At 56.6% G+C, this 21,581-nt stretch overlaps 2 protein-coding genes across 4 annotated transcripts; one reads left to right on the forward strand and one right to left on the reverse strand.

Annotated features, from left to right (window-relative positions):
- GNPAT (glyceronephosphate O-acyltransferase) lies at positions 1 to 15,420 on the reverse strand. Of its 2 annotated transcripts, none has more exons than XM_036436333.2 (16): positions 15,290 to 15,420; positions 10,960 to 11,142; positions 8,680 to 8,856; positions 8,011 to 8,140; positions 7,465 to 7,592; positions 6,866 to 6,941; positions 6,228 to 6,379; positions 5,979 to 6,109; positions 5,137 to 5,360; positions 4,800 to 5,042; positions 4,051 to 4,130; positions 3,111 to 3,251; positions 2,541 to 2,640; positions 2,374 to 2,467; positions 1,427 to 1,488; positions 1 to 281 (listed from the first exon to the last, which is right to left on the reverse strand). In XM_036436333.2, exons 1-16 carry the CDS (start codon positions 15,365 to 15,367, stop codon positions 238 to 240), a joined length of 2,043 nt encoding a protein of 680 aa, XP_036292226.1. In that variant the 5' UTR covers positions 15,368 to 15,420; the 3' UTR covers positions 1 to 237. The 2 variants fall into 2 exon arrangements, with proteins under 2 accessions (XP_036292226.1, XP_045437075.1); XM_045581119.1 differs by having other exon boundaries at positions 10,960 to 11,145; positions 15,290 to 15,369.
- On the forward strand, positions 15,366 to 20,865 carry CUNH1orf131 (chromosome unknown C1orf131 homolog). 2 transcript variants are annotated; one of them, XM_036436332.2, is made up of 7 exons: positions 15,366 to 15,801; positions 16,686 to 17,029; positions 17,926 to 17,982; positions 18,349 to 18,444; positions 18,561 to 18,647; positions 19,171 to 19,223; positions 20,079 to 20,340. In XM_036436332.2, exons 1-7 carry the CDS (start codon positions 15,366 to 15,368, stop codon positions 20,215 to 20,217), a joined length of 1,212 nt encoding a protein of 403 aa, XP_036292225.2. In that variant the 3' UTR covers positions 20,218 to 20,340. The 2 variants fall into 2 exon arrangements, with proteins under 2 accessions (XP_036292225.2, XP_045437076.1); XM_045581120.1 differs by lacking the exon at positions 19,171 to 19,223 and having other exon boundaries at positions 20,079 to 20,865.
- Positions 20,866 to 21,581: the final 716 nt, after the last annotated feature.

The raw sequence follows: 21,581 nt of genomic DNA on the forward strand, positions 1-21,581 counted from the left end.
TTTTCCAACAAGTTTCCAAAAGGTTATTTTATTTTAAAACACACAGTTATACAAATGCCCTCGAAGTCCTATGGTGGGCGGAGACATCGCCGAGGCTGTAGGCGGTGCCCTTCCTCTCGGAGGAGCCTGGTCTGGGTCCCGGGAGGAGAGAAAGGCTCTTGCTTCCCGCCATCGGCTCCAAGAGTCTTTGGATGATAGTAATTGTACGACCACAGTCCCACAGCTGCATGGCAGTCATTAAAGTTTAGCAGTTGCTGGTTTTCCTACTGGCACCTTACCATCTGAGGAAGAAAGAGACAGCTCATGATGTGACGCTTGAGTTTACGCTCATGCGATGTTTCAGCCACAGGCAGAGAGAAACAGCTGCCACTGTGCAGTTTACAGGCAGGGGTGGGGCCCCGGCCAGATGGGATTAGTGCCCTTCTGAGAAGAGGCACCGTAGAGCTTGCTGTTCCATGCACAGAAGAGGCCTCATGAGCACACAGGCCCATGCAGAAGCAGCGCCATCGCAGAGGGAGTGGGCACGGCCAGCGCGGAGGTGAGCCCAGTCACGTGCCCTGAACTTCCAGTCCACTGCGGTCTCACCGCAGTGACACGGCTTCCGTCACTAAGAAACCAATCCCATCACCTCGCAACCTGAGGTTTGTGTGTTATTTGCCCCTCTTACCAAATTCCAAACCGAGTTCCCAGGCCCCACATCGCGAGATTTCTCCTCTCCCTCTGCCCTCTCCTGCCCCCTCTCCTTTCACCACATGCCATCCTGCCTTCCCCTCATCCCAACAGACGCCACCGAAAGCTCCTCCGTGCAGGTTCCACAAAGGCACTCGATGGGCTCAGGTACAAAACCACAACCGGAAGCATCCTACTCCACGACCAGAGCTCCAGTCAACGTAGTCAGTTTTTTCAACTGCTGACATCGCCCTCCAGAAATCACCCGTCGGTCCTGTGAGCAGTGTCCGCTCCCTCCCCTGGCCTTTCTCTCTGCTTAGGCCCCTCCGGACTCTTCCCGGAGCCCCCACACGCCCGCCTTCCTGGTGGGATACTTCTGTGAGCCGATAGGCCCTGCAGGAGGGCAATGGCCTCCAGCTCTGACTCAGAGAGTAAGTGATGAAGGAACGGGCAGGTGCCCAGGGAGAGGACTCCCAGGACCAGAGAGGTGTGTGCTTGGTGCCCAGTGCCAGTGCCTGACCGAGCGGGCAGGCGGGGGGTGACCCCTCTGCGTCCGAGCTGCCTCATTCCCGCTTGTGGTGTTTTCGCCATTTTCCTTGCCCTTTCTCCTTGGTCTCCGTGAGAAAGTTCTAGATGGCAGAACAGTTCTCTGTTTGCATTAGACCTGGACTGTGCGTTTTGGTAAGTGCTGGTGCCGTACACACTCCCGTTTCACTCTCTGTGGACAAACATCACGTGGAAACCAAACAGTACTCACCAAGCATCTCGTCTAGCTTCACTGCCGCGGGCTCGTTCACAATATACACATAGTTGTTCTCTCTAGGAGAAAAGGCAACATAAACTGGGGGACGACAACTGTCCCTGGTCACACAGCAGGCCTAGCTTCACTCTTTACATAGTAGGACTATATTTTTTTTTTTAATATATTTTTTATTGTGGCTGGTGTTACGGATGTCTCCCATTTTCTCCCTTTCCCCCTGCTCCCAGCCCCTCCCAGGCCCCAGGTCTCACCACCCCATGCCCGTGTCCACAGCTGAGCACATCTATATATATAAAAGCCAAGCGACTGGAATAACTGGGAAGAGCAGTCGCTTGTTGTGCACTGCGGCCAGCCAGCCAACCAGCCTGATTGGGGGCGGGGCCGGCCGGCCAACCTCCCATAGCCCCTCCCCATGGCCAGCTGAACCCCACCAGTGCACGAATTCAGGCACTGGGCTTCTGTAAGTGTATAAGGTCTTTGCTTTAGCTCTTCTCGCCCAGGAAGGCGGCCTTTACAGCTTCCTGAAGGTCAATGTTAAACTCTGCTCCTTCCTGTCCTCCATGGCGTCTGCTTCCTCCTCTGGCCACGTGAGAGACACGCCGGGAGAGCTGACCCCTCAGCGTTATCATTCATACGTTCGTTCACTCAGAAGAGTGCACATCTACCTTTACACGCTCACGCGTGCTGATGTACTGTACATGTATGTGCACGTAAACCTTTCCTGTAAGTTATACATGTCAGTGGTGGGCCAGGCCAAACGCTGGCCTGCAGCACCCCCCGCTGGGCTGCACATCCCTCTGCTCTGCCCGAGGCGAGCACGGCCACTCCTCCAGGCGTGCTAACAGGGGTGTGTGTGTGTGTGTGTGTGTGTGTGCGCGCGCGCTCGGCACATGCGGCTCGATCACACATCCCTGCGTCTGCTCCCGCCGAGTCCCCGGACTTACACCTTCCTCTTCTCCACCACGCCCAGCCGCACCAGGGCCGCCAAGGCGTTCTTCTGCAGGTCGGCGGACAGGACGTCGTAACACTGCGAGGCGCCTGGAAGGGAGGGGAGGCGTGAGGGGCCGCCCTGCTCCCGGCGGAGGGAGGAGCGGCCGCCGGAGGCACTGACCTTGGTCGAGAAGCTGGCCGGTGAACGCCCTGACCCGGACCAGGTACTCCTTCTCCAGGAAGCCGTCTTTCTCCTCCTCCAGGAAGAATTTGCAGATGATCTGAGTTGGAGAGGGCGAGAGGCTCAGGCAGGGGCAAGGGGCAGCCGGCACGCGGCGCGGGGGACGGCCGCACGCCCCCTCGGCAGCGCGAGGGGCACCCCGAGGCGGCCCCCCGGGCAGGCCCGCCGCCCGGAGAGGCCTGCGCACACACAGGCTTCGGGCTCTCCCCCTTCCGTTCACTCTTTTCTTTTTAGGCTGCGGTTCTCGGGAGCGCCACGGAGCTCCGCCACTGCTCACGACTAGGAAACGAGGTGCAGCAGTGCGGACACAGCGGAAAACACGCTTTCTCACTTCAGTGGTCGCAGTTGAGTGAATTACAGGGAGCAGGGTCTCACCGGGCAGGTGCAGCCCTGGTCCCAGGACCAGGCTCCCTGCCCACCTGGCACCTGGGGAGCCTCCCGCCCCTCGGGCTGAAGGAAGTCCCGGTGGTAAGTCTTAGTTAGACGCGAGCTTCTGCGCGATGGCTGTACCTGGTAACCCTCCACGAAAGGCTTAAAGAGTCCGACTAAGAACTCGCACACAGCCTTCCCCTCCTCCGTAACCTGGATGTCCCGCGTTGTCACCTGAATGGCCTCGATTTTACTGAGCAGGTAGCAGCCTTCTTCAAAGTCCTGGACGGGGGAAGACAGAAGGACCCGCTGAGAGAGCAGCCAATCAGCCGCAGCCCTTCCCAGAGCGCGGTTGTTACGCGGTAACCAAGGAAGCGCGGGTTCTGACACTGGGTGACGGCTTTTCCCTCCCTCTGCACAGACACACTCCTTAGAGAGTTCTAGAACACGTAGACCGGCCCCTTCTCCTGAGCAGTGCCCACAAAGCCGCCCTGTCTGCCCCGGGCGCTCCCCACCCTGCACTCCAGCTCCAGCCTGGTTCTCACCAGCTGTTGCCCTGCCACTCTCTACTCTTAAAGCAAAAGGCGCACTCGTTCCAACAGCTGGACCGGGAACGTGCATGCCGGCTGGCAAACTTTTAGCAAGATAGAGTTGATTTATTTGCAGTAGCTGCACTAACAGTTCAAAGAATGACCCTCTTCTTACCAAACTTGAGATCTGATGCATGAATTCATACATGGGTGGGGTTCGGCCAGTGGGGCGGGGGGAGGGAACCCACAGGCAGTTGGCCAGCTGGGGTGTTAGGGTCCAATTGGGGGTGGGACCAGCCAGAAGGGGGGCAATTGGGGCCTGGAACAGGCACGTCATAGCCACCTGTCATTCGGTCATTCTGGCCATTCCACTGGGCCTTATATATATCCCTAAGTTATTGATAAATTTAACCAGGAACCAAACTGGAGTTTGCTGACTCGTGAGCGTCCCCGTTCCCCTTTAAGCAAAGGGAGGGCAGACCCATCTGTGACAGCGCCCACCGCCCCTGGACTTGCCCTGTCCCGCGCCTGCTCCTTGGCTGCAGACGTACCTTCACTTGGTTTCCCGGAAGGAAGATGAACTCATCCGACAAGACGTCGAGCAGGAAGCGGAAGCAGGAGTAGACATGCTCTGGAAAGGAAGTGGCAGCAGGAAATCACAGCCTGGTTTCTAACCCCGGGAGCGGCAAGAGGTCCATGACACCCCGAAACCGGCACTGGAGGCCGCCACCGTCTCAGCGATGAGACGGAGGCCCAGTGAGCTGCAGCAGTCCCCATGGTGCCTGAGAGCCAGCTGCGGCCCAGCCCCTCCAGTGGTCAGCTCTCCATGAGAGCCAAGCCCCCAGCCCGGCGCTGGGCGCCTCTTCCTGCCAAGGCCGCTGGAGACGGATAACATCACTCAGGCCACACGCAATGGTCCGCTGAAGCCGGCCTGTCCTATCTGGTCAGACATGTAATCAACTCGCCTGTGCGGCCATGGCGGGGCCAGACCAGACGATCTCACCGGCCTGGCACAGCCACAGCGGGACGGCCCCACCCCTGCTCCAGGCAGTTCTCCTGACACTAGTGCTACCTGCCCGCTACCCAGAGACTTCCTGCCCCCGTGCCGTGAGCGTGCTCAGGTCCCGCCCAGCCGCCGGCTCCAGGCGGGCGGCATGTATCCAGGGACGAACCTAGCTCCGTGTGCACGGGCCGCGCGTGGGCTGCACACGCGGGAGGAGGAGTACGAGGCCCCGCGCTGCTCCCCGCGCAGGCCGAGGGCCGGGCCTCCCCCACGGCTGCAGCCCGCGTCCCCCGTTACCTTTCTTGCCCCCGTCAGCCGCCTGCAGCGCCAGGGCCACCAGGGCGGGCCGGGCGAAGACGTTGAGCAGCTGGTTCCTGTAGGTGGCGCAGGTGAGGAGCGTGACGTACTGGTAGAGGAGGCCGTCCACCGTCTGCGAGTCTCCGGAGTCCACTCTCAGGGCCACGCGGTCCCGGTCGAGGCTGACGATGTTGGAGTGCAGGTGGATGCTGGCCTGGACCACCTCGTCCACGGGTTCACCGTCTGCACAGGGGACAGCGCGTTCAGGCCGAGGGCACAGGGCGGGCGGGGCCCTCGGGGGCGGGGCCCCGGCCCGCGGGACACACGCCCTGCGTACCGGGCCACCGGAGGAAGCCGCCGAGGGCCTGGGCCAGGCCCCTCAGCCACAGCGTCTTCTCCACCAGGGCGTCGAAGTCCATGGCCGGCCCGAACCGCAGCAGAGCCGTGGCGATCAGGACCCACGGGCTCAGCACCAGGTTCTCGATCTGCAGGAGCTCCATCTTGTGGGCCACCTCGGTGACGAAGGCCGTCATTTCCTCCGGCTGCTTCTGAGGGATGTACCTACGAGGCAGGGGCAGAGGCGGCTGCAGGAGACACGGTGCTTCCTGGGACCCGCCATCACCCTGAGCGCACGCTGTGCTGGCCACCGGGGCCAGGCGCTCGCTGGCCGGCACCGCTGTCGCTCTCCCCACTTTTAAGTCATTCCGGGGCCTGCTCCCGAGAGGAGCGAACAGTCTCCTGTGTTTGACATCTACACCCTACAGCTAGCGGTTCCTGCCAAATACAGAATTCTTCTTTAATTGAGGCTTTCACTGCCCCGATGTGTGACCTCAAGTCACCAAGTTTCAGTCCGAGAAGTAGTCAGGAATCACGATTCAGCCCCGCCGCCGGTGTGACTCAGCGGTGGAATGTTGACTCAGGAACCAAGAGGTCGCCGGTTCACTTCCCGGAAAGGGCACACGCCCAGGCTGCTGGCTCCATCCCCAGGAGGGGGCGTGCAGGAGGCAGCCGATCCATGATGTCCTTCTCTTAGTGACATTTCTCCCTCTCTATCCCTCTCCCCCCTTCCCTCTCTCTCTCAAAAAAATCCATAAAAAGGTATTTTTTTAAAGTCTATGTTCACACTTCCAGATTTCCATCCCTGTCTCTAACTCGGTTATGAAAACACCAGTCTCGCACCTGGGGACCAGGTTATAGGGGCTTCGGCTCAGCCTCCCAGCGGCCAGAGACCGCAGCGACACGGGGTCCCCGAAGTACACGTGGATGCTGCCGAAGTTTTCCGAGAGAATCCTCCTGGCCTTCAGCAATCCCTACCGGAGTGGCAGCATCAGGGGAAGAAGCAAAAGCAGCAGATCAGAACATGGGTTGGTCTGTAAAGAGCATTTCCTCTAAGTCCCAGTAAACCCAGGCGCGGTGCCCTTTACGTACGGTCGTAGATTCCTTTGGCTTGGGCACCCCTAAAAGCTCATGCACATACAGGGTTTCTTCCAGTATCTTATCGTAACTGATGCTAATCGGAACAAGGTAGGTGTCAAAGACTTCTCTTTTGAAAAAGGGTTCCATCACAACATTCAGGAGACCTGGAGACAAAGGGAGGAATGGTTTGCACGCATATCCCAGCGTTTGAAAACAGGGCACATACACAGGAAGACACTGCAAGTGGACAGGACACACTGAGCCCGTACATATGAGCAGTTACGCTTAAAGAGTTACACTCATAAAAAAAAAAAAAAGAACATCTTGCAAAAAAAAGTGTCAAGGCCCGGCCGGCGTGGCTCAGTGGCTGAGCGCTGACCTAGGAACCAGGTCACGGCTGGATTCCGGGTCTGGGCACGTACCTAGATCAAGCATGGGCTTGATCCCCAGAGTGGGGCGTGCCGGAGGCAGCCGAGCCACAATTCTCTCTCATCACAGATGTTTCTCTCTCCCCCCCTCTCCCTTCCTCTCTGAGATAAACAACGTTTTTTTTTAAAGTGTCAAGTTCTCCTTCGCAGCTGCACGGACACCCCCACCCCCAGCCCAGAGCCCCCGGGTGCGTCCTCCTCCTCCGCCCCCCCACGACCTACCAAACCGAGGAGGCAGGGTCTTGGCGGAGCGGCTTCTTTTCCCTTCGAGGAAAAATTCAACAGGAGCATAACCATTCTTTAAAGAGAAAACACAAACACACACAACAAAACACAAAACCCATTGCCTACGCTCAGAGGACCGAGGCTTTGCTGCTTCCTCCCCCAGCTCCCGCCCCCGCCTCTGCACACACCCGGCCCCTGCACACACCCGGCCTCTGCACACACCCGGCCCCTGCACACACCCGGCCCCTGCACACACCCGGCCTCTGCACACACCCGGCCCCTGCACACACCCGGCCTCTGCACACACCCGGCCCCTGCACACACCCGGCCCCTGCACACACCCGGCCTCTGCACACACCCGGCCTCTGCACACACCCGGCCCCTGCACACACCCGGCCTCTGCACACACCCGGCCCCTGCACACACCCGGCCCCTGCACACACCCGGCCTCTGCACACAGCTCGGACCCAGAGCCCCGGGAGCAGCCAGGCTGCGGGGCCCCCACCCCCGTCCGGGGGGAACACAGCTCCGCGGCCCTCACCGGGGCGTTAAATGAGAAGGGAACGCCGGGAGCGCCGGGGACGGCCTGCTCTTACCCGCAGCATGGTTTTGACGTATTCGGCGAACACGGCCCAGTAGAGTCTGTTGCCGCCGAAGGTGCGTCGGATGAAGAAGGCTCCGGACATGCGCAGCAGCTCCCCAACCATCTTCATCCCCAGGAAGTCTGGAGGGAGAGGGAGCACCGGCGTCAGAGCCGGGACTGCCACAGACGTGAACACACGCTCCGTCAGGAGGCTTCCGTGGATGTAAGGCACTCCTGGGACCTTCTGAGATGACAGTCCCCGAGAAGAGACGTCTCATGGGATTATGGGAAGGAGGGACTGTGTGGGCAGGTGCTCGCTGGGAGGTAACCTTGAACCCTCCACGCACCTGCTGCTCACAACCAGACCAGCTGGATCGGGAGAGAGTAGGGAGGGGAGGGACATGACTTTCCTGCCAAGGGCCAGGTGGATATTTATAACAACATTCTCGGCCATACACAACTCTCCTCTCAGGGGCTGAGCGTCGACCTATGAACCGGTACACAAGCTGTGTTTGGGCTCATTCCCGCGCCCGCGGCGGAGGGAGGGGGGCACACGCACCCATGCCCGCTGCGATGACCGGCACCGGCAGGTCGTAGCTGTACAGGAGGAAGGACAGCATCAGGAAGTCGATGTAGCTCCGGTGGCTGGGCAGCAGGACCACGGGGTGCTCCTGGATGGCTCGCTGCAGCTTTAAAACAAGTAAACGAGACGCTTTTAACCACTTCACGTTCCACTGGTCCCGATGTGTTATCTGTCTCCTCTCTGAACCCCAGCGTGACCACCTGAGGGAGGGAGACTGCAATCAGGGAAGACGTGGCCAGCCAGCACGCCCTGGCCCAAGCACAGTGCCGGCCGTTCTTGGGCAGAGACCTGGCAGCGAGTGAGTAAACAGAGCCTTCAGAGGCGGCCGATGGAGGTTTCTCTCTCATCGATGTTTCTCTCTCCCTCTCACTCTCTCAAATCAATAAAAACATATTTAAAAAGCAAATTAAAAAAATGTAGTCTTTGTAAGAAAGTGCTTCCTTACAGGAAAACACAAATTACTAAGGAACGGAAGTGACGGGATTAGAAAACTCACCATCTGGCAATCACCAAACACCACCGTGCCAAGGGGCCGCCCTGTGCCGGCGGCCTCCTGCGGCCGGGCTGCCCGCTGAGTGCAGGTGAGAGCAGGCGGGGCTGCCCACACAGTGAGGGGCGAGGCTGCCGTGTAACCAGCATACTCACTTTCTGAATGCCTTCTTCGTTGACACACACTTTGGAGTAGATTTGTTTAAATATTTTGCTCAGGGCAAAGGCGAAAAACCGGATGGCTCCCAGGCGCAGCTTGTGGCACATTTCGTCCAAGATCTGGCACACTTCCTCGCGCAGGGCCTCCTGGGACTGGTGGGTCTCCTTGGAGATCTGGGAGGGGAGAGAAGCGGGGATGTGTTTCTCAAAGCGGCAGCCATGGCTCTTTCACTCAGTCCAGGTCCACACGGGCCCACACTGCAGAACTCCGTCATGGAAGTGCACGTTGTGTGACTTCCGCCAGCCACAAGGGGATGAATGATCCTCCTTAGACCACTTCAAAGACCAGGCCCTCGAAGAGAACCGGCTTTCCGGGGTGACACGTGGGGCCAGGAGGGCGTCTCCCCCCCCATCGGGTGTGCTATCAGCTCCCCTGGGAGTCGAGGCCCCAAACACAGCGCAGGAGGCCTCTCAGGGACCGCTCACCGCCATGACCGGGTCCTGAGCCAGATAGACACCCAAGACTACCCTGAACCCCATTCGCACCACATCACACACATGGGGCACTGCCACAGAATCCCCAACTCTCAAAGACGGTCAGCGGGCTCCAGGCTGTCACAGGGAAACTCCTTTAATCCTATGGAGAGTTATCTTTTTTTATGTGTGTGTGTGTGTGTAACGTATATGTATATGTATGTGTATGTATGTGTATATATTTATACATATATATCTTTTTATATATGTGTATATATGTATACACACACACACACACCTGTCCCAAACAGAACGCAGCTTCTCTCCACACCTGTTCCCTCACTCCCCTGGCTCCGTGAAGGCTTTTTCCCTCCCCTTAATCACGTCTACTTTACCTCTCGAATGTCTTTGCTGTTTAAAAGCCTTTACGCATTTTTGGTCATGTCAACTTGTCACCTAATCATAAACTTGAACTTACACGACTCACTTCCCTACAGATGCTGCGCCTACCGACTGGGACGACGTAACTTACAATGCAAGCATCGCTTCTGTTCGCTGGGGCTGTGTGTAAAGAATAAACAGAATCCCTTGCCACAGCCAACACTGGCACGTGGCCAAGGTCAAGATCGCAAAACGGGGGCAAAACAAGGCCGAGCGCGTTGCCACTTAGTGGCGCAAGCGTCACTGCGAGAAAGTCGCCGGCACCAAATAAAAGGCGGCAGGTGCATGGGCTCAGGGTGCCTGCACTGCAAGCATCATAAGCAGGTTTCTTATCTCTATGTTTAGCAAGATACGTTTCTAAAGTGTAAACGAATCGCACCAACTCCACGTGGAGATCCTTCAATGGCTCTGCACAGCTTCTAATTCCGCTCCCAGGCTCACAGAGGCCCCGTGCCAGAGGCCCCGCTTACCGCTCCGGTCTCAATCCTGCCCACGACCCCTCTCTGCTCTGTGGTCTGGTCATAGCAAACTGCCTTCAGCGTTGCAAACGTGCGTGTTTTCTGGTCCTTAACACAAGCGTGTGATTCCCAAACTTTGGTGATGTGTGCCATACTTTGGAATGGGCCAGGCTTCCTTAAAGACTACTGGTGGCTGGCTTCTGGCCGACCTCCTGGTGTAACTGGTACGGAGTGGGACTGACGCACAGGGACTGTCAGAGCTCCCGAGCGGGGTGCGAAGACCACTGCTCTGTTAAAAACACTCCTTCCACCACGTCCACCTGGAAAACTCCTCATCCTCGTTCAGGGCTCATTTTTAAAATCTCTCTTTAGCTCCCTACACAAAACTAGCTTCCCTCTCATGAGTGGCCCTGCAGTGGCGCCCACTAGCGGGTCTTGTATTAAAGTTGATGAGTAAGAGGCAGCAGCTCAGCTCGAGTTGCTCACTGCCAGACCCCCGAGTCCAGGACAGAGGCTCACACACGTCTGGCTATGGTACGCATTCGATGGGTGTGCCGAATATACCTAAACCTAAAAGGACACCTGAAGCCCAGCCCAGACAGCGTGGCTCAGTGGTTAGTGTGGCCTAGGAACCAGAAGGTCGCAGTTCGATTCCCGGTCAGGGCACAGGCCCGGGTGCGGGCTGGATCCCCAGTGGGGGGCGCGCAGGAGGCAGCCGATCCATGATTCTCTTTCATCATTGATGTTTCTCTCTCTCCCTCTCCCTTCCTCTCTGAAATCAATAAAAATATATATTTTTAAAAGAGATACATTAAAGAGAGCGAAATAAATTCACAGCATCGGGAAGAGAAGGGACTTGCTGGCCAGGAGCAGACCTGGCTGAGCGGAAGAGGGGCCAGCTCACCTCCTTGATGACGTAGTACACCTCTTCGGAGTTGAGAACGCTGCACTTAATGTCGCTGGGCGAGCACGGGATGAGGCCCTTGTACAGGAGAGGGGTGTAGCACTTCATCGCAAACTTCAAGTCGCTGACATGCCTCCTTTCCTCTAACATATCTTCAAACTCGTCCCACTTTTTGGGCTCCTTCTGTGGACAGGAAATGAAAGAAAGTCATACACATACTGTAATACAAGGTAGGACAGATTGGGGACGATACCTGAAAAGCTTTATTTCTGCCCAATTTGTTTTCTGTGACATATGACAAGAGCAGAGCGATCGAATGTTAGATTTTCACATTCAAAAAAAAAAAAAAATGTACATAGGACCAATAAATTGATATTGAATTATCATCCTGTTTTATTTTTTAAATGTGTGTTGTTGTTGTTGTTTTTTTAATTGATTTTAGGGAGAAGGAGGGAGAGGGGGAAAGAGAGAGAGAGAAACAAGATGTCAGAGAGAATCATCGATTGGCTCCTCCTGCATGCTCCCCAGGGGGGATGGAGCCCACAACCCGGGCCTGTGCCCTGACTGGGAATCCAACTGTGACCTCCTGGTTCCTAGATCAACGCTCCACTGAGCCACACTGGCCGGGCTATTTTTTTAACAGGATTTCTTTAATTGTAAGTTTATAACTTAATCTTTAATATTTTTTGAGTCATCACCTGAGACTATGTTTGTTGATTTTTATAGAGAGAGGAAGGAGAAGGTGGGGAGGGAGAGAGAGGGGCAAGCATCAACTGGACGCCTCTCATACATGCCGGATGAAGGATCGAACCCGCGAACCAGGTGAGTACCCTGATGGGAAACAAGCCCGCAGACTACGCGGCCAAGGCTCACTCTTTAATTTTTAATGATGGCTGCGCTTTAACAGTGGGCTTGCAAGCTCCATGAAAATTTCACAATCAGCTCTGACAGCAAGTACAAGACTACGAACTCCGGCTGCCAACACTGGAAATGAAATCCTCTGAGGACAATGGGGTAGAGTGGCTGATGAGAGAGCGGGTGTGTGTGTGTGTGTGTGTGTGTGTGTGTGTGTGAGAGAGAGAGAGAGAGAGAGAGAGAGAGAGAGAGAGAGAGAGAGACTGAATGGCTGGCTAAGTCCCCTCTGGGGACGAGCTCTCTGTGCTGGGACCTCGCTAATAAATAGCAGCGGCTGCCCGCCTGAGGACGGGCTGTCCTGTGGTACACTGTAAGGAGCCGAGATTTTTCATTCATTTCCAGCAGGAAGCCAGCGATTCCCATTGACAGTCTCCATCAGACCAGTGTTTAGGACACAGCCTACCTGTGAGGGCTGCCACGCTTATATATTGAGACCAGAGCTTCCTCTCTGCTCTGCTACCATACTCCTAACTCCATTTGGATGTCATCCAAGCCCCTTGTGACGTGTCTGGTCCATAACACAATAATCCACAAATTAGAAACCATTAGCTCAGCCCTGACTGGTCTGGCTCGGTAGACAGAGCATCGGCCTGCGGACTGAAGGGTCCCAGGTTCAAATTCAGCCAAGGGCACAGGCCTGGGTTGCAGACTCGATCCGCAGTAGGGGGCGTGCAAGAGGCAGCCGATCGATGATTCTCTCTCATCACTGATGTTTCTACCTCTCCCTTTCTCTCTGAAATATATATATATATACATATTTTTAAATCATTAGCTTTGCCTCCCCCATCTCAAACTGAGCACAACCTCAGTTGCACCCTGACCAAACCTGCTCTGTCCGCATCTCCTATCTGCGAAAGGCATCTCATCCACCCAGTTGCCCAACCACAGAAACCAGGAGTCAACCCCAGACTGCCTCCTCTTCCTCACCCACCCTTCCAGCTGCCAAACATCACCCTTCTCCCCACACTCACGGCCCCTGCCCACTCAGGCTGCCTTCCCTTATCTGTCCTGATGCACGTCCAGCAGCCTGGCATCACATTCTCTCCCCGGCCGGCCTCTCGTCCCACAGTCTCCACTTAAGTAGGAGAGAGTATTCATCATCCAGGTGACCATGGCAGAAACCAAGCAGTTCTCTCAGACCTTCAACGTACAACTGTGAACCCCTGAAGTGGTGCTGAGTAAAGTTCCGACGTTAGCGGTGAGGATGGGGAAACGTGACACAGAAGATCCCGTTAGGAAATGGGACCCGCCTGCCTCCTGGCCTTCATCCTCGGGTCCCCTCTAGTCCAGCCTCCCTGACCATGTGGTCCCCCGATGTGCGTGTTCTTCATGGATGCCCAGAGCAGGCTTCCTCTCCCTCATCCCCCCTCACATCTCAAGAACTCAGCGCAGGTGTCACCTTCTCTAACCTCCAAACAGGCCAGGGGCTCCTCCTCCTCCTCCCTCCCACAATGCACTGCCCGTGTTTCCACCACTGCCCTTATCTCACTTCATTGCAACGAGCTGTTTACTTTCGTGATTTCCTTTGAAGTGCGGAGAGGGGAGGGCTAGCTCTTTAGCTTGCGTCCTGAGCTGAGGAGAATGACTAAGGGCTCTGCAGGCACTCGTGCTGCGATGTTTGCTGCAATCAGCAATGTCTCAAATACCTCGAATGTCGCTCTCAGATGAGACAGAGCATTGTACAAGCGCAGGGCAGGCCCGAATCAGTAATAGTAAGAACAAGTTCAGGACATCATGAGAGTCCAACTATGAAATCACGAGACATGTGCAGCATCCGAGGAGAAAAAGCTCACATGCAACTGCCTTGCTGTTCGCATGAAACGTTGACAAAAGTCTTATCAGTAAAGAACCCCTGGTGAATGGGGAACTAAAGGATCAGCTCGCTCCTATACTGTAGGAACCAGAGGCCCAGTGCACGAATTCAGCCAATCGGGGTGGGGGGTGGCGATCAAGGGAGGGGCTGGCCAGGGGCTGGGGCTGCCGGCGGTTGGCCAATTGGCTCTGCCCCAGGTCGAACACCCAGTTGAACTCCGGGTAGAGGGGACAATTTGCATATTAGGCTTAAATAGGAGGATTAAATTTATTAAATAGGAGGATTGTATTCCAGTCACAAGCCACTTAGGACGGAAAAAGAGACCTACACATGTCAGAGCCACACCACAACCCTCTTTCTACGTTCGTTACAGACTCCCCCAGGAGCAGCAGTTGGGGGTCAAATATTCCCAAGACACACCTGTCGGGTGGGAAGGCCGAGGGGAGGGCAGGAGAGTGACGGGCCTGCAAGAAGTGGACAGCCAACAGCAATTAAGAGCTCCTAGCTCTGCCAGGAAATGGGCATTTCCTCTTGTTCCTAATGTCCCAATAGGAAGGCAGCCACATACACTTTTGAGTTTTGGGGGTTTTTTTTTGTTTATCTTGCTTTTTTCTGATTTCCCTTCTCAAACAAATTGTTATATTTAAGTCAGACTGACAGTAACTGCTAGGACAAGCATGGTGGCAAAGCTTTGAAATGCCCTCTTCTATGTCCTCCTAAAGTAGGTAAAAGTTAATCTATTGTTTAAAAAACACACAAAAATCAACCATGAGTTAAGCCAGGATTATGCAACCCTGAGAGCTACAAAGCTCTCGTGACAATGGTAAGTGACCGGTAAGTAAAAGTTTTGTTGACATAAAAAACCTGTTAATGCCCTAACCCGTTTGGCTCGGTGGATAGAGCGTCAGCCTGCGGACTGAAAGGTCCCAGGTTCGATTCCGGTCAAGGGCATGTACTTTGGTTTCGGGCACATCGCCCGTAGGGAGTGTGCAGGAGGCAGCTGATGGATGTTTCCAACTCTCTATCCCTCTCTCTTCCTCTCTGCAAAAGACATATTTTTAAAAATGTAAACACACACACACAAATATGTGTATATTTTTTTAAAAATGACTTGAGTCATAAAAACTCTCTGCCTACTGTTGAGCCAAACAGTCTTCCGGCCAGGAACACGGGCCCGGCAGAAGGGCGGGGTGGGTGCCAGGGGCCTGCCAACTCGGAGTGGGCCCGCAGGTTCCTCGGGTTCGCCCAAAAGGGCGCCCGCCACGCCCTCGCTCCGGCTCCCACGCCTCCTGCCCCGGGCCAGGCGGGGGCTTTCGGGAGGCCCCGCGCCCGGTGGAGGGACAGGGAAGGCGCGAGAGGGAAGGAACCGGGCGGGCGGGGAACCGTCGCCGGGAGAAACTTGGGAAAAGCGCGCACGCCGGGATGCAGGGATGCTCCGTTGCCTTGGAAACCAAGTCAACCAACCAGGCCCTCCTCGCGCCGGGGCAGTCGGGGACCCACGCTCTTCGGGGCTCTGGGAGCGCCGGCCCGGAGGCAGCCGAGGCCGGGAGGGGAGGGTCCTCGCTCGGGCCCGCCCGGGGCCTCCTTCCCCGGGGCGCCTACCGAGTACTGGAGCGCGGCGGCGCTGGGACCGGGGGAGCCGACGGCCAGGCGGGAGCTGGAGGAGCTGGAAGGGTCCATGGCGCGGCTGCCGTCCGTCCCGGGCGGGGCCTGGGCTGCGGTGCTAGGCGGTGGCGGTGGCGGGGTGGCGGCTGGGGGCGGTTCTTCCGCGCGGGGCGGCCCGACCTCGCCGAGGGCGGTGGCACCCTCTGCGACCGCTGCTCGGGACCCCGGGCGCCGCCATCTTGGCCAGGACGGAAGCCGCGCGGGGCCCTGCGGCGCGCGCGTGCGGGTGCGCGTGCGCGCGCGGCCGGCGGAACCCGGAAGTGAGTGCGCCGCGCACTCGCACGCGCGCAACCTGCACCCCGGTGGGCGCCGGGCGGCCGCGCGGAGCGGGACCATCGCGATGGCGCAGGGGCAGGGGCCGGGGCGGGAGCAGGGGCCCTCCTCGCCGCCCTCCCCGCCTCCCCCGCCCCAGCTGCTGGACGCGGTGCTCCAGAACCTCTACGACTTCGGTGAGTGGGAGCCTCGGAGGCCGCGTGGGGAGCACTCCCGTGAGCCAGCACCCCTCGGCCGGGACGGGGTTCAGCACACACCGTCCCCGGCCTGTCATCTTCCTCCGAACCCCCTTGGTCGAGTTCCTGTCTGTCCCAAGGAGATCCCTGGAAAGGATCTGGGGTGTTGATCCAAGGCAATAGGGTGGTGAAGACCTGGCGTCGGGAGGGGGGAAGGGGGAGGAGGCTGGGAGGACACAGGACAAGAGGGATGAAGGGGGAATGAGAGATGTCTGTAATACTAGCAACAATAAAAAATATTTAGAAGCCCAGCTGGCACGGCTCAGTGGTTGAGTGTCGTCGACCTATGACCCAGGAGGTCAGGGCACATGCCTGGGTTGTGGGCTCCAGGGATAGAGAGTTAGAAACATCGGTGAGAGAGAAACATCCATCAGCTGCCTCCTGCACCCCCCCCCCCACTGGGGATGTGCCCGCAACCAAGGTACATGCCCTTGACCGGAATCGACACTGGGACCCTTCAGTCCGCAGGCCGACGCTCTATCCACTGAGCCACACCTGTCAGGGCCCAGTGTGGGACTATTGCTGTGATGACCTAGGAACAGCCAAGGTGAAGATAAAATGACTTATGCTAATAAGAGTCAGAGACAAATCCAGTTACCCAGGTTAAGCATCGTCCCATGTGGCATTTGGATTCTATAAATTGTGCAAAAGCAACCCTCTTTGAAGAAAAACAAAACCCTCTTTGTAGGTAGATCTGGGTGTTTGTGTTTGAGGTGACGTGTACATGCCTTCACGTGATTTGATATGTGAATCGCGTGATTCAAATAAAAATGGTGGCTAAAAATAAAAATATTTCTTTTTCCTTCTTGTGGTTGAGCAAACAGGAGAGACAGAAGATGGAGCAGAACGGAAGCGGACCAGAAAGAAAAAGGAAAACAAGAAGAGAGAGGCGGGGGCCCCAGTGGCATTGGGAGCCGAGCCCGCTCCCCCGCCTGGTTCTCTCGTAAGAGGCCCGAGGAAAAGGGCTGCGACCTTCTTCTCGGAGCTCCGAGCAGAGCTGCAGGGTGCCCCCTCCGTGACCTCCCCAGAGGCCCCCTCGGGGCCGCCAGCCCCTCCGGCTGCAGCCTCGCCCTGTCCCCGGAGCAAGAGGGAGCCCGTGGAAGTGGTGGAATTTCACAGCAGGAATAAGAAGAGGAAACAGACGCCGGACCAAGATGAGAACACCAAGGTAGCGAGCTGGATAGTTTGTGTGTCTGGGATGGAAACCCTGATGTTGTAGAACTGGGCAAACATCTTTCTAGACCACATGTGTCAAAGACAAGGCCCGCGGGCCAAATCCGTCCCGCCAGGCCTTGCAATGTGGCCCTCACGGCGCTGTCATCACTGCACTCCGCTGCGTTTCCATCACAATGACAGTTTATGACTGTTCAGTAAACCATTCGGCCCGCGATTTAGGCTGGATTTTAGATTTTGGCCCCTTCTCTGATTGAGTTCGACACCCCTATTCTAGACTGTCAGGGGCCCCCAGGACCACACCCTCGCCTGGGGGGATTTGCCCAAAGCACTAGTAGGACTCAGCATGCAGTCACCATCCCAGTTATGTTTTGTTTTTGTTTTTTAAGAGAAAGAGGAAGGGGGAGAGAGAGAGAGAAATGTGAATGAGATAGAAACATTGATCAGCTGCCTCCTGCACGCCCCACTCTGGGGATCAAGCCCACATCCTGGGCATGTGCCCCTGACCTGGGATTGAAACAGCAACCTCTTAGTTCATGGGATGACGCTCAACCCACTGAGCCACACTGGCCGGGCATATCACAGTTATGATTTATTGCAGCAAAAGGATACAGGGTAGAGTACCAGCTCAGGTTTGATTCCGGTCAAGGGCATGTACCTCGGTTGCAAGCACATCCCCAGTGGGGGGTGTGCAGGAGGCAGCTGATGGATGTTTCTCTCTCATTGATGTTTCTGACTCTCTATCCCTCTCTCTTCCTCTCTGTAAAAAATCAACAAAATATATATTTTTTTTAAAAAAAAATTAGAACGTGTCCACTCCATAGGGGACAGAGGCTAGAATGATGTGGTAACAGATGATCTTAATAGAATTTTTTTTTTCCCCCTTTTCAGACCAAAACTAACATTGTTGAGAAAGATGTGACTCTACAAGAATTCAACTTGGAAAGGGTACGTGTTTCGGAATGGTTCACGTTCCCATCTTTCTGCTGCCAAAAAAGACAGCTGTGCTAACACGTCCGGGGCGGGGGGGCGGGGGCGAGCTCATGGGGACACCCCGTCTCTTGGAAAGCGCCTGTTGGTCTGAAACGTGGTAGCTTTCTGCCCCCGTCCCTCCTGCGTGCGGAGAGCATGCTTTGCCTCCGCTGTTTTGAGTGAGCACGGGCGGTGCTGGGAGGGGGCTCTCACACCGCGGGAGGCCTCACGCAGCTCCCTGAACCATCACAGTGTCTTGCTCATGGTCTCCAGACGGGCGTGGGTGTGTCCTCCGGGGGAGGTTTTGGGGAGCACCCGGGTCTGATCCGGCTTTGTCTCCAGGCCCGGCTGGAGGTGCACCGGTTCGGGATCACGGGTTACGGCAAAGGGAAGGCGAGGCTCCTGGAGCGGGAGCGCGCCATCATGCTGGGCGCGCAGGTGAGCGGCCGCGCGGCCTCCTGTCCCCGGGCGGGGCGCGGCCAGCCGGGGCAAGGGACGCTGGGAAACGGGCGCAGAACGCAACGTGATGGCGTGTCCCTCTCCCTTCACTGCAGCCGCCCAAAAAGAGCTACGTGAACTACAAGGTTTTGCAGGAGCAGATCAGAGAGAAGAAGGCAGCCAAGGAAGAGGAAAGGAGGATGGTGGGTGTCACGGCCTTGACCTTATTAAACCCGTTTGTCACCGTGGGAGGCTGGGCTCGGCTGCTCAGGAAGGTCCACACTCTTTTTTTTTTTTAATAGCTTTTGCATTTACTCTCTTTTTAAAAAATATATTTTTTATTGATTTCAGAGAGGAAAGGAGAGGGGGGGAGAGAGAGAGACATCCATGATGAGAGAGAATTCTGGATCGCTGCCTCCTGCACGCCCCCTGCCAGGGATCAAGCCTGCAACTGGGCCATGTGCCCTTGACCGGACTCGAACCTTCAGTCCGCAGGCTGACGCTCTTTCCACTGAGCCAGACCGGCGAGGGCGGAATAGTGGACGTTTCTACCGTCTGTCTCCTCTGGAACGGCCTTCCACGGCCTCAGAAGTGTTTTAGGAAGGGACTTTGTGTTGTTTTAACCTGTCTCCTCAAAAAGCATGAAGATAAATAGCATCTCGGTGGCTTTGGATCACAGGCCTCTTGCTATTTCTGATCATATATTGTCTTACATTCTGCAACCAGGCCCGGGACACAGAGCTTTTCAAGAAGAAGAAGAGGAAAGGGCCGGAGGAGGGGTGAGTGGCACCACAGGACGTGAGGGCGGACGGCGGGGGGAAGCCGTGGCTGAGGGTTGAGGATAATGCCGTCGGGGGTCCCGGGATCTGGCCTGCCCCATGCTTCCCTGTGAGGGCCATCCAGGCCTGTAGGGGAGACAGGATGTAGTCAACTGCCCACCCCGAGCAGCGACCTCAGGAGGGTCCGAGGACTGTCTCCCGTTTCCAAAGACCCACACCTGCACGGGGCCAGGGGAAGCGCTGAGGTTGACATTTCCAGCAAGATCTCTGTCCCCTGTCCCCTCGCATGTGACCATGTCCCATCCCACGTCCCATCCTGTGGGGAGGGCCTGGCCTGCAGGCAGAGCGCCAGGATTTGAATAGCAGATACTGATTGTGTTGCTTATGGGTGTTTCTTAGCTTTTGTTCTAGCTCCTTCCCTTCCCGCCCCCCTCGTCCCCTTTACTATTTCAAAACGGGCTCCTGGTATCTTGGCCTCTTTCTTGGGCTCCAGTGATCTTGCCCTCGCCTCCGGCTGGCATGTGTCCTGGCCGTGCCAGGCATGTAGGCGGCGTAGGGGATGCAGCCATGAGCACCTGGAGTGCATCCCTGCCCTCGAGGCCCTGACACTGTGGTGAGGCAAACACACCCAGACAGACAGACAGACAGACAGCGCAGGTGCCCGGGTGGGCGGGATGTCCGGCCCAGGAGGTGACAGCGAGGCGGCACCTGGGGAAGGAACCAGGACGACCCTGGGCAGGTGGCGGGTCTGAGGGACCAGAAAAGACATGGAGGGCGGGGCTCAGCGGGAATACCACGTGGTCTGGCCATCGGCGCGGCTACCCTCACTCTGAACCCTTCTCTCTCTCCATGTAGGAAGTCCAGGAAGAAGAAGGCGGCGCCCAGCATTCTGTCCAATGGGCGGGTCGGCCAGGTGGGAAAATTCAGAAACGGGACGTTGATTCTGAGCCACGTGGACATCAGGAAGATCAACTCCTCCCGAACGGCCAAGTGAGCTGCCGTCCGCGCGAGGGGAGGGGACGCCGTGCGCTGAGCCCGGGCCGCGGGCTCCAGACGGTTCTGCACTTCCTGGTTCATGACGGTTCCCCGAGGAAAACATCCAGCAGGACCAGTGAGGCTGCTGGGCTACGGTGTCCGAGGGGCAGCGCCGTGGGAATGCGAAGAAAACCTGGGAGAGAGCTTCACATTCCCAGCCCGTCACCCGAGTCCCAGTCACGGGTGCTTCATGCATTTGCTCCGAATAAGATTTTCCAGAACGGACTGGTTTATAAGGGCTAACGATGAGCTTTAAGTCGCCGTTTGACTTTCTAAAACAACGATTCGATGTCACTCATCGTGAAAGAGCTACGAATGTGATCGTCTGTCATGTTACTCTGTGGGGAAAAGCAACTTCCATGTTCAGTGTCAAGTATATGAAGTCTACTTCATAGGAAGCGACATAAATAAAATTCACCCTTTGGGGGGGTGTGGCCGTGACTATGAAATAGCAGGTGCATTCGACTCGTGTCCTAGAACCCACGTGTAAGGGGCTGCCAGTTCCTTAAAGCAAAACCCGGGCAGCTGGACATGTTCCTTAGTGCGCTCGCCCTTGCTGAGAGCATTTCTGGAGCTTCTCAGAGCTTGTGGCACATCTAAGCTAAGTCCTCAGCCCAGCCAGTGTGGCCCAGTGGTTGAGCGTCAACCTATGAACCAGAAGGTCATGGTTCGATTCCTGGTCAGGGCACACGCCCCAGTTACAGTCTCAATTCAATGGTTCCCTCTCACCATTGATGTTTCTCTTTCCCTCTCCCTCTCTGAAGTCATTTATTTTCATAGCAGAGGCCCGATGCACGAAATCGGTGCAAGATGAGGTCTGCCTTCCCCCGTTTGCTTCTGGCACCGGCTTCTCTCTGGCACCCGGGACCCGGGCTTCCCTCGCAGCCGCAGCATCGTGCAGAAGGATGCCCGGCCTAATGACGCTTTTATTATACAGGCTATTCGGTAAAGAGCAGACCCGCGCCCAGCAGTCAACACAGACCACACCTCGCCTTTCCGCCGCTGGCAGTGTCAAAAGAATTTATTTCAAATCCGCTTGAGACCGTGGTCAAACTGAGGTTTTTCCAAAAGGCAATACACAAAAGTTCCACCAACCCCAAAGACCAGAAAACACAGTGTCTGCAATCCAAAAAATACAAAGGTTGTGGGCACCGATACAAAAATTAGAAAAAGCACCACCACCCCCCCCCCACTCCGGGCTTCCTGTGGAACTCAACACCTAAGGGACCGGGGGCTGCCACCAAACACCACCAACCAGTGACCACGGGGATGCGATGGGCGGGGAGGGGGGGAGGGAAGGGGCGGGTAAAGAGAGGCAGGGAA

The sequence above is a fragment of the Pipistrellus kuhlii genome, unplaced genomic scaffold, assembly GCF_014108245.1.
Source record: "Pipistrellus kuhlii isolate mPipKuh1 unplaced genomic scaffold, mPipKuh1.p scaffold_m20_p_135, whole genome shotgun sequence".
NCBI lineage: Eukaryota > Metazoa > Chordata > Mammalia > Chiroptera > Vespertilionidae > Pipistrellus > Pipistrellus kuhlii.

Excerpts from the sequence above, each read along its gene's own strand:
- CUNH1orf131 (XM_045581120.1), top strand. The coding sequence starts at position 15,366 with ATGGCGCGGCTGCCGTCCGTCCCGGGCGGGGCCTGGGCTGCGGTGCTA. Across the intron at positions 15,802-16,685 it reads CCAGAACCTCTACGACTTCG|GAGAGACAGAAGATGGAGCA; the intron begins GTGAGTGGGAGC and ends TTGAGCAAACAG. Across the intron at positions 18,445-18,560 it reads CCATCATGCTGGGCGCGCAG|CCGCCCAAAAAGAGCTACGT; the intron begins GTGAGCGGCCGC and ends CCTTCACTGCAG.
- GNPAT (XM_045581119.1), bottom strand. The coding sequence starts at position 15,367 with ATGGACCCTTCCAGCTCCTCCAGCTCCCGCCTGGCCGTCGGCTCCCCC. Across the intron at positions 8,141-8,679 it reads ACGAAGAAGGCATTCAGAAA|CTGCAGCGAGCCATCCAGGA; the intron begins GTGAGTATGCTG and ends CTTGTTTTAAAG. Across the intron at positions 5,043-5,136 it reads CGGCTTCCTCCGGTGGCCCG|ACGGTGAACCCGTGGACGAG; the intron begins GTACGCAGGGCG and ends TCCCCTGTGCAG.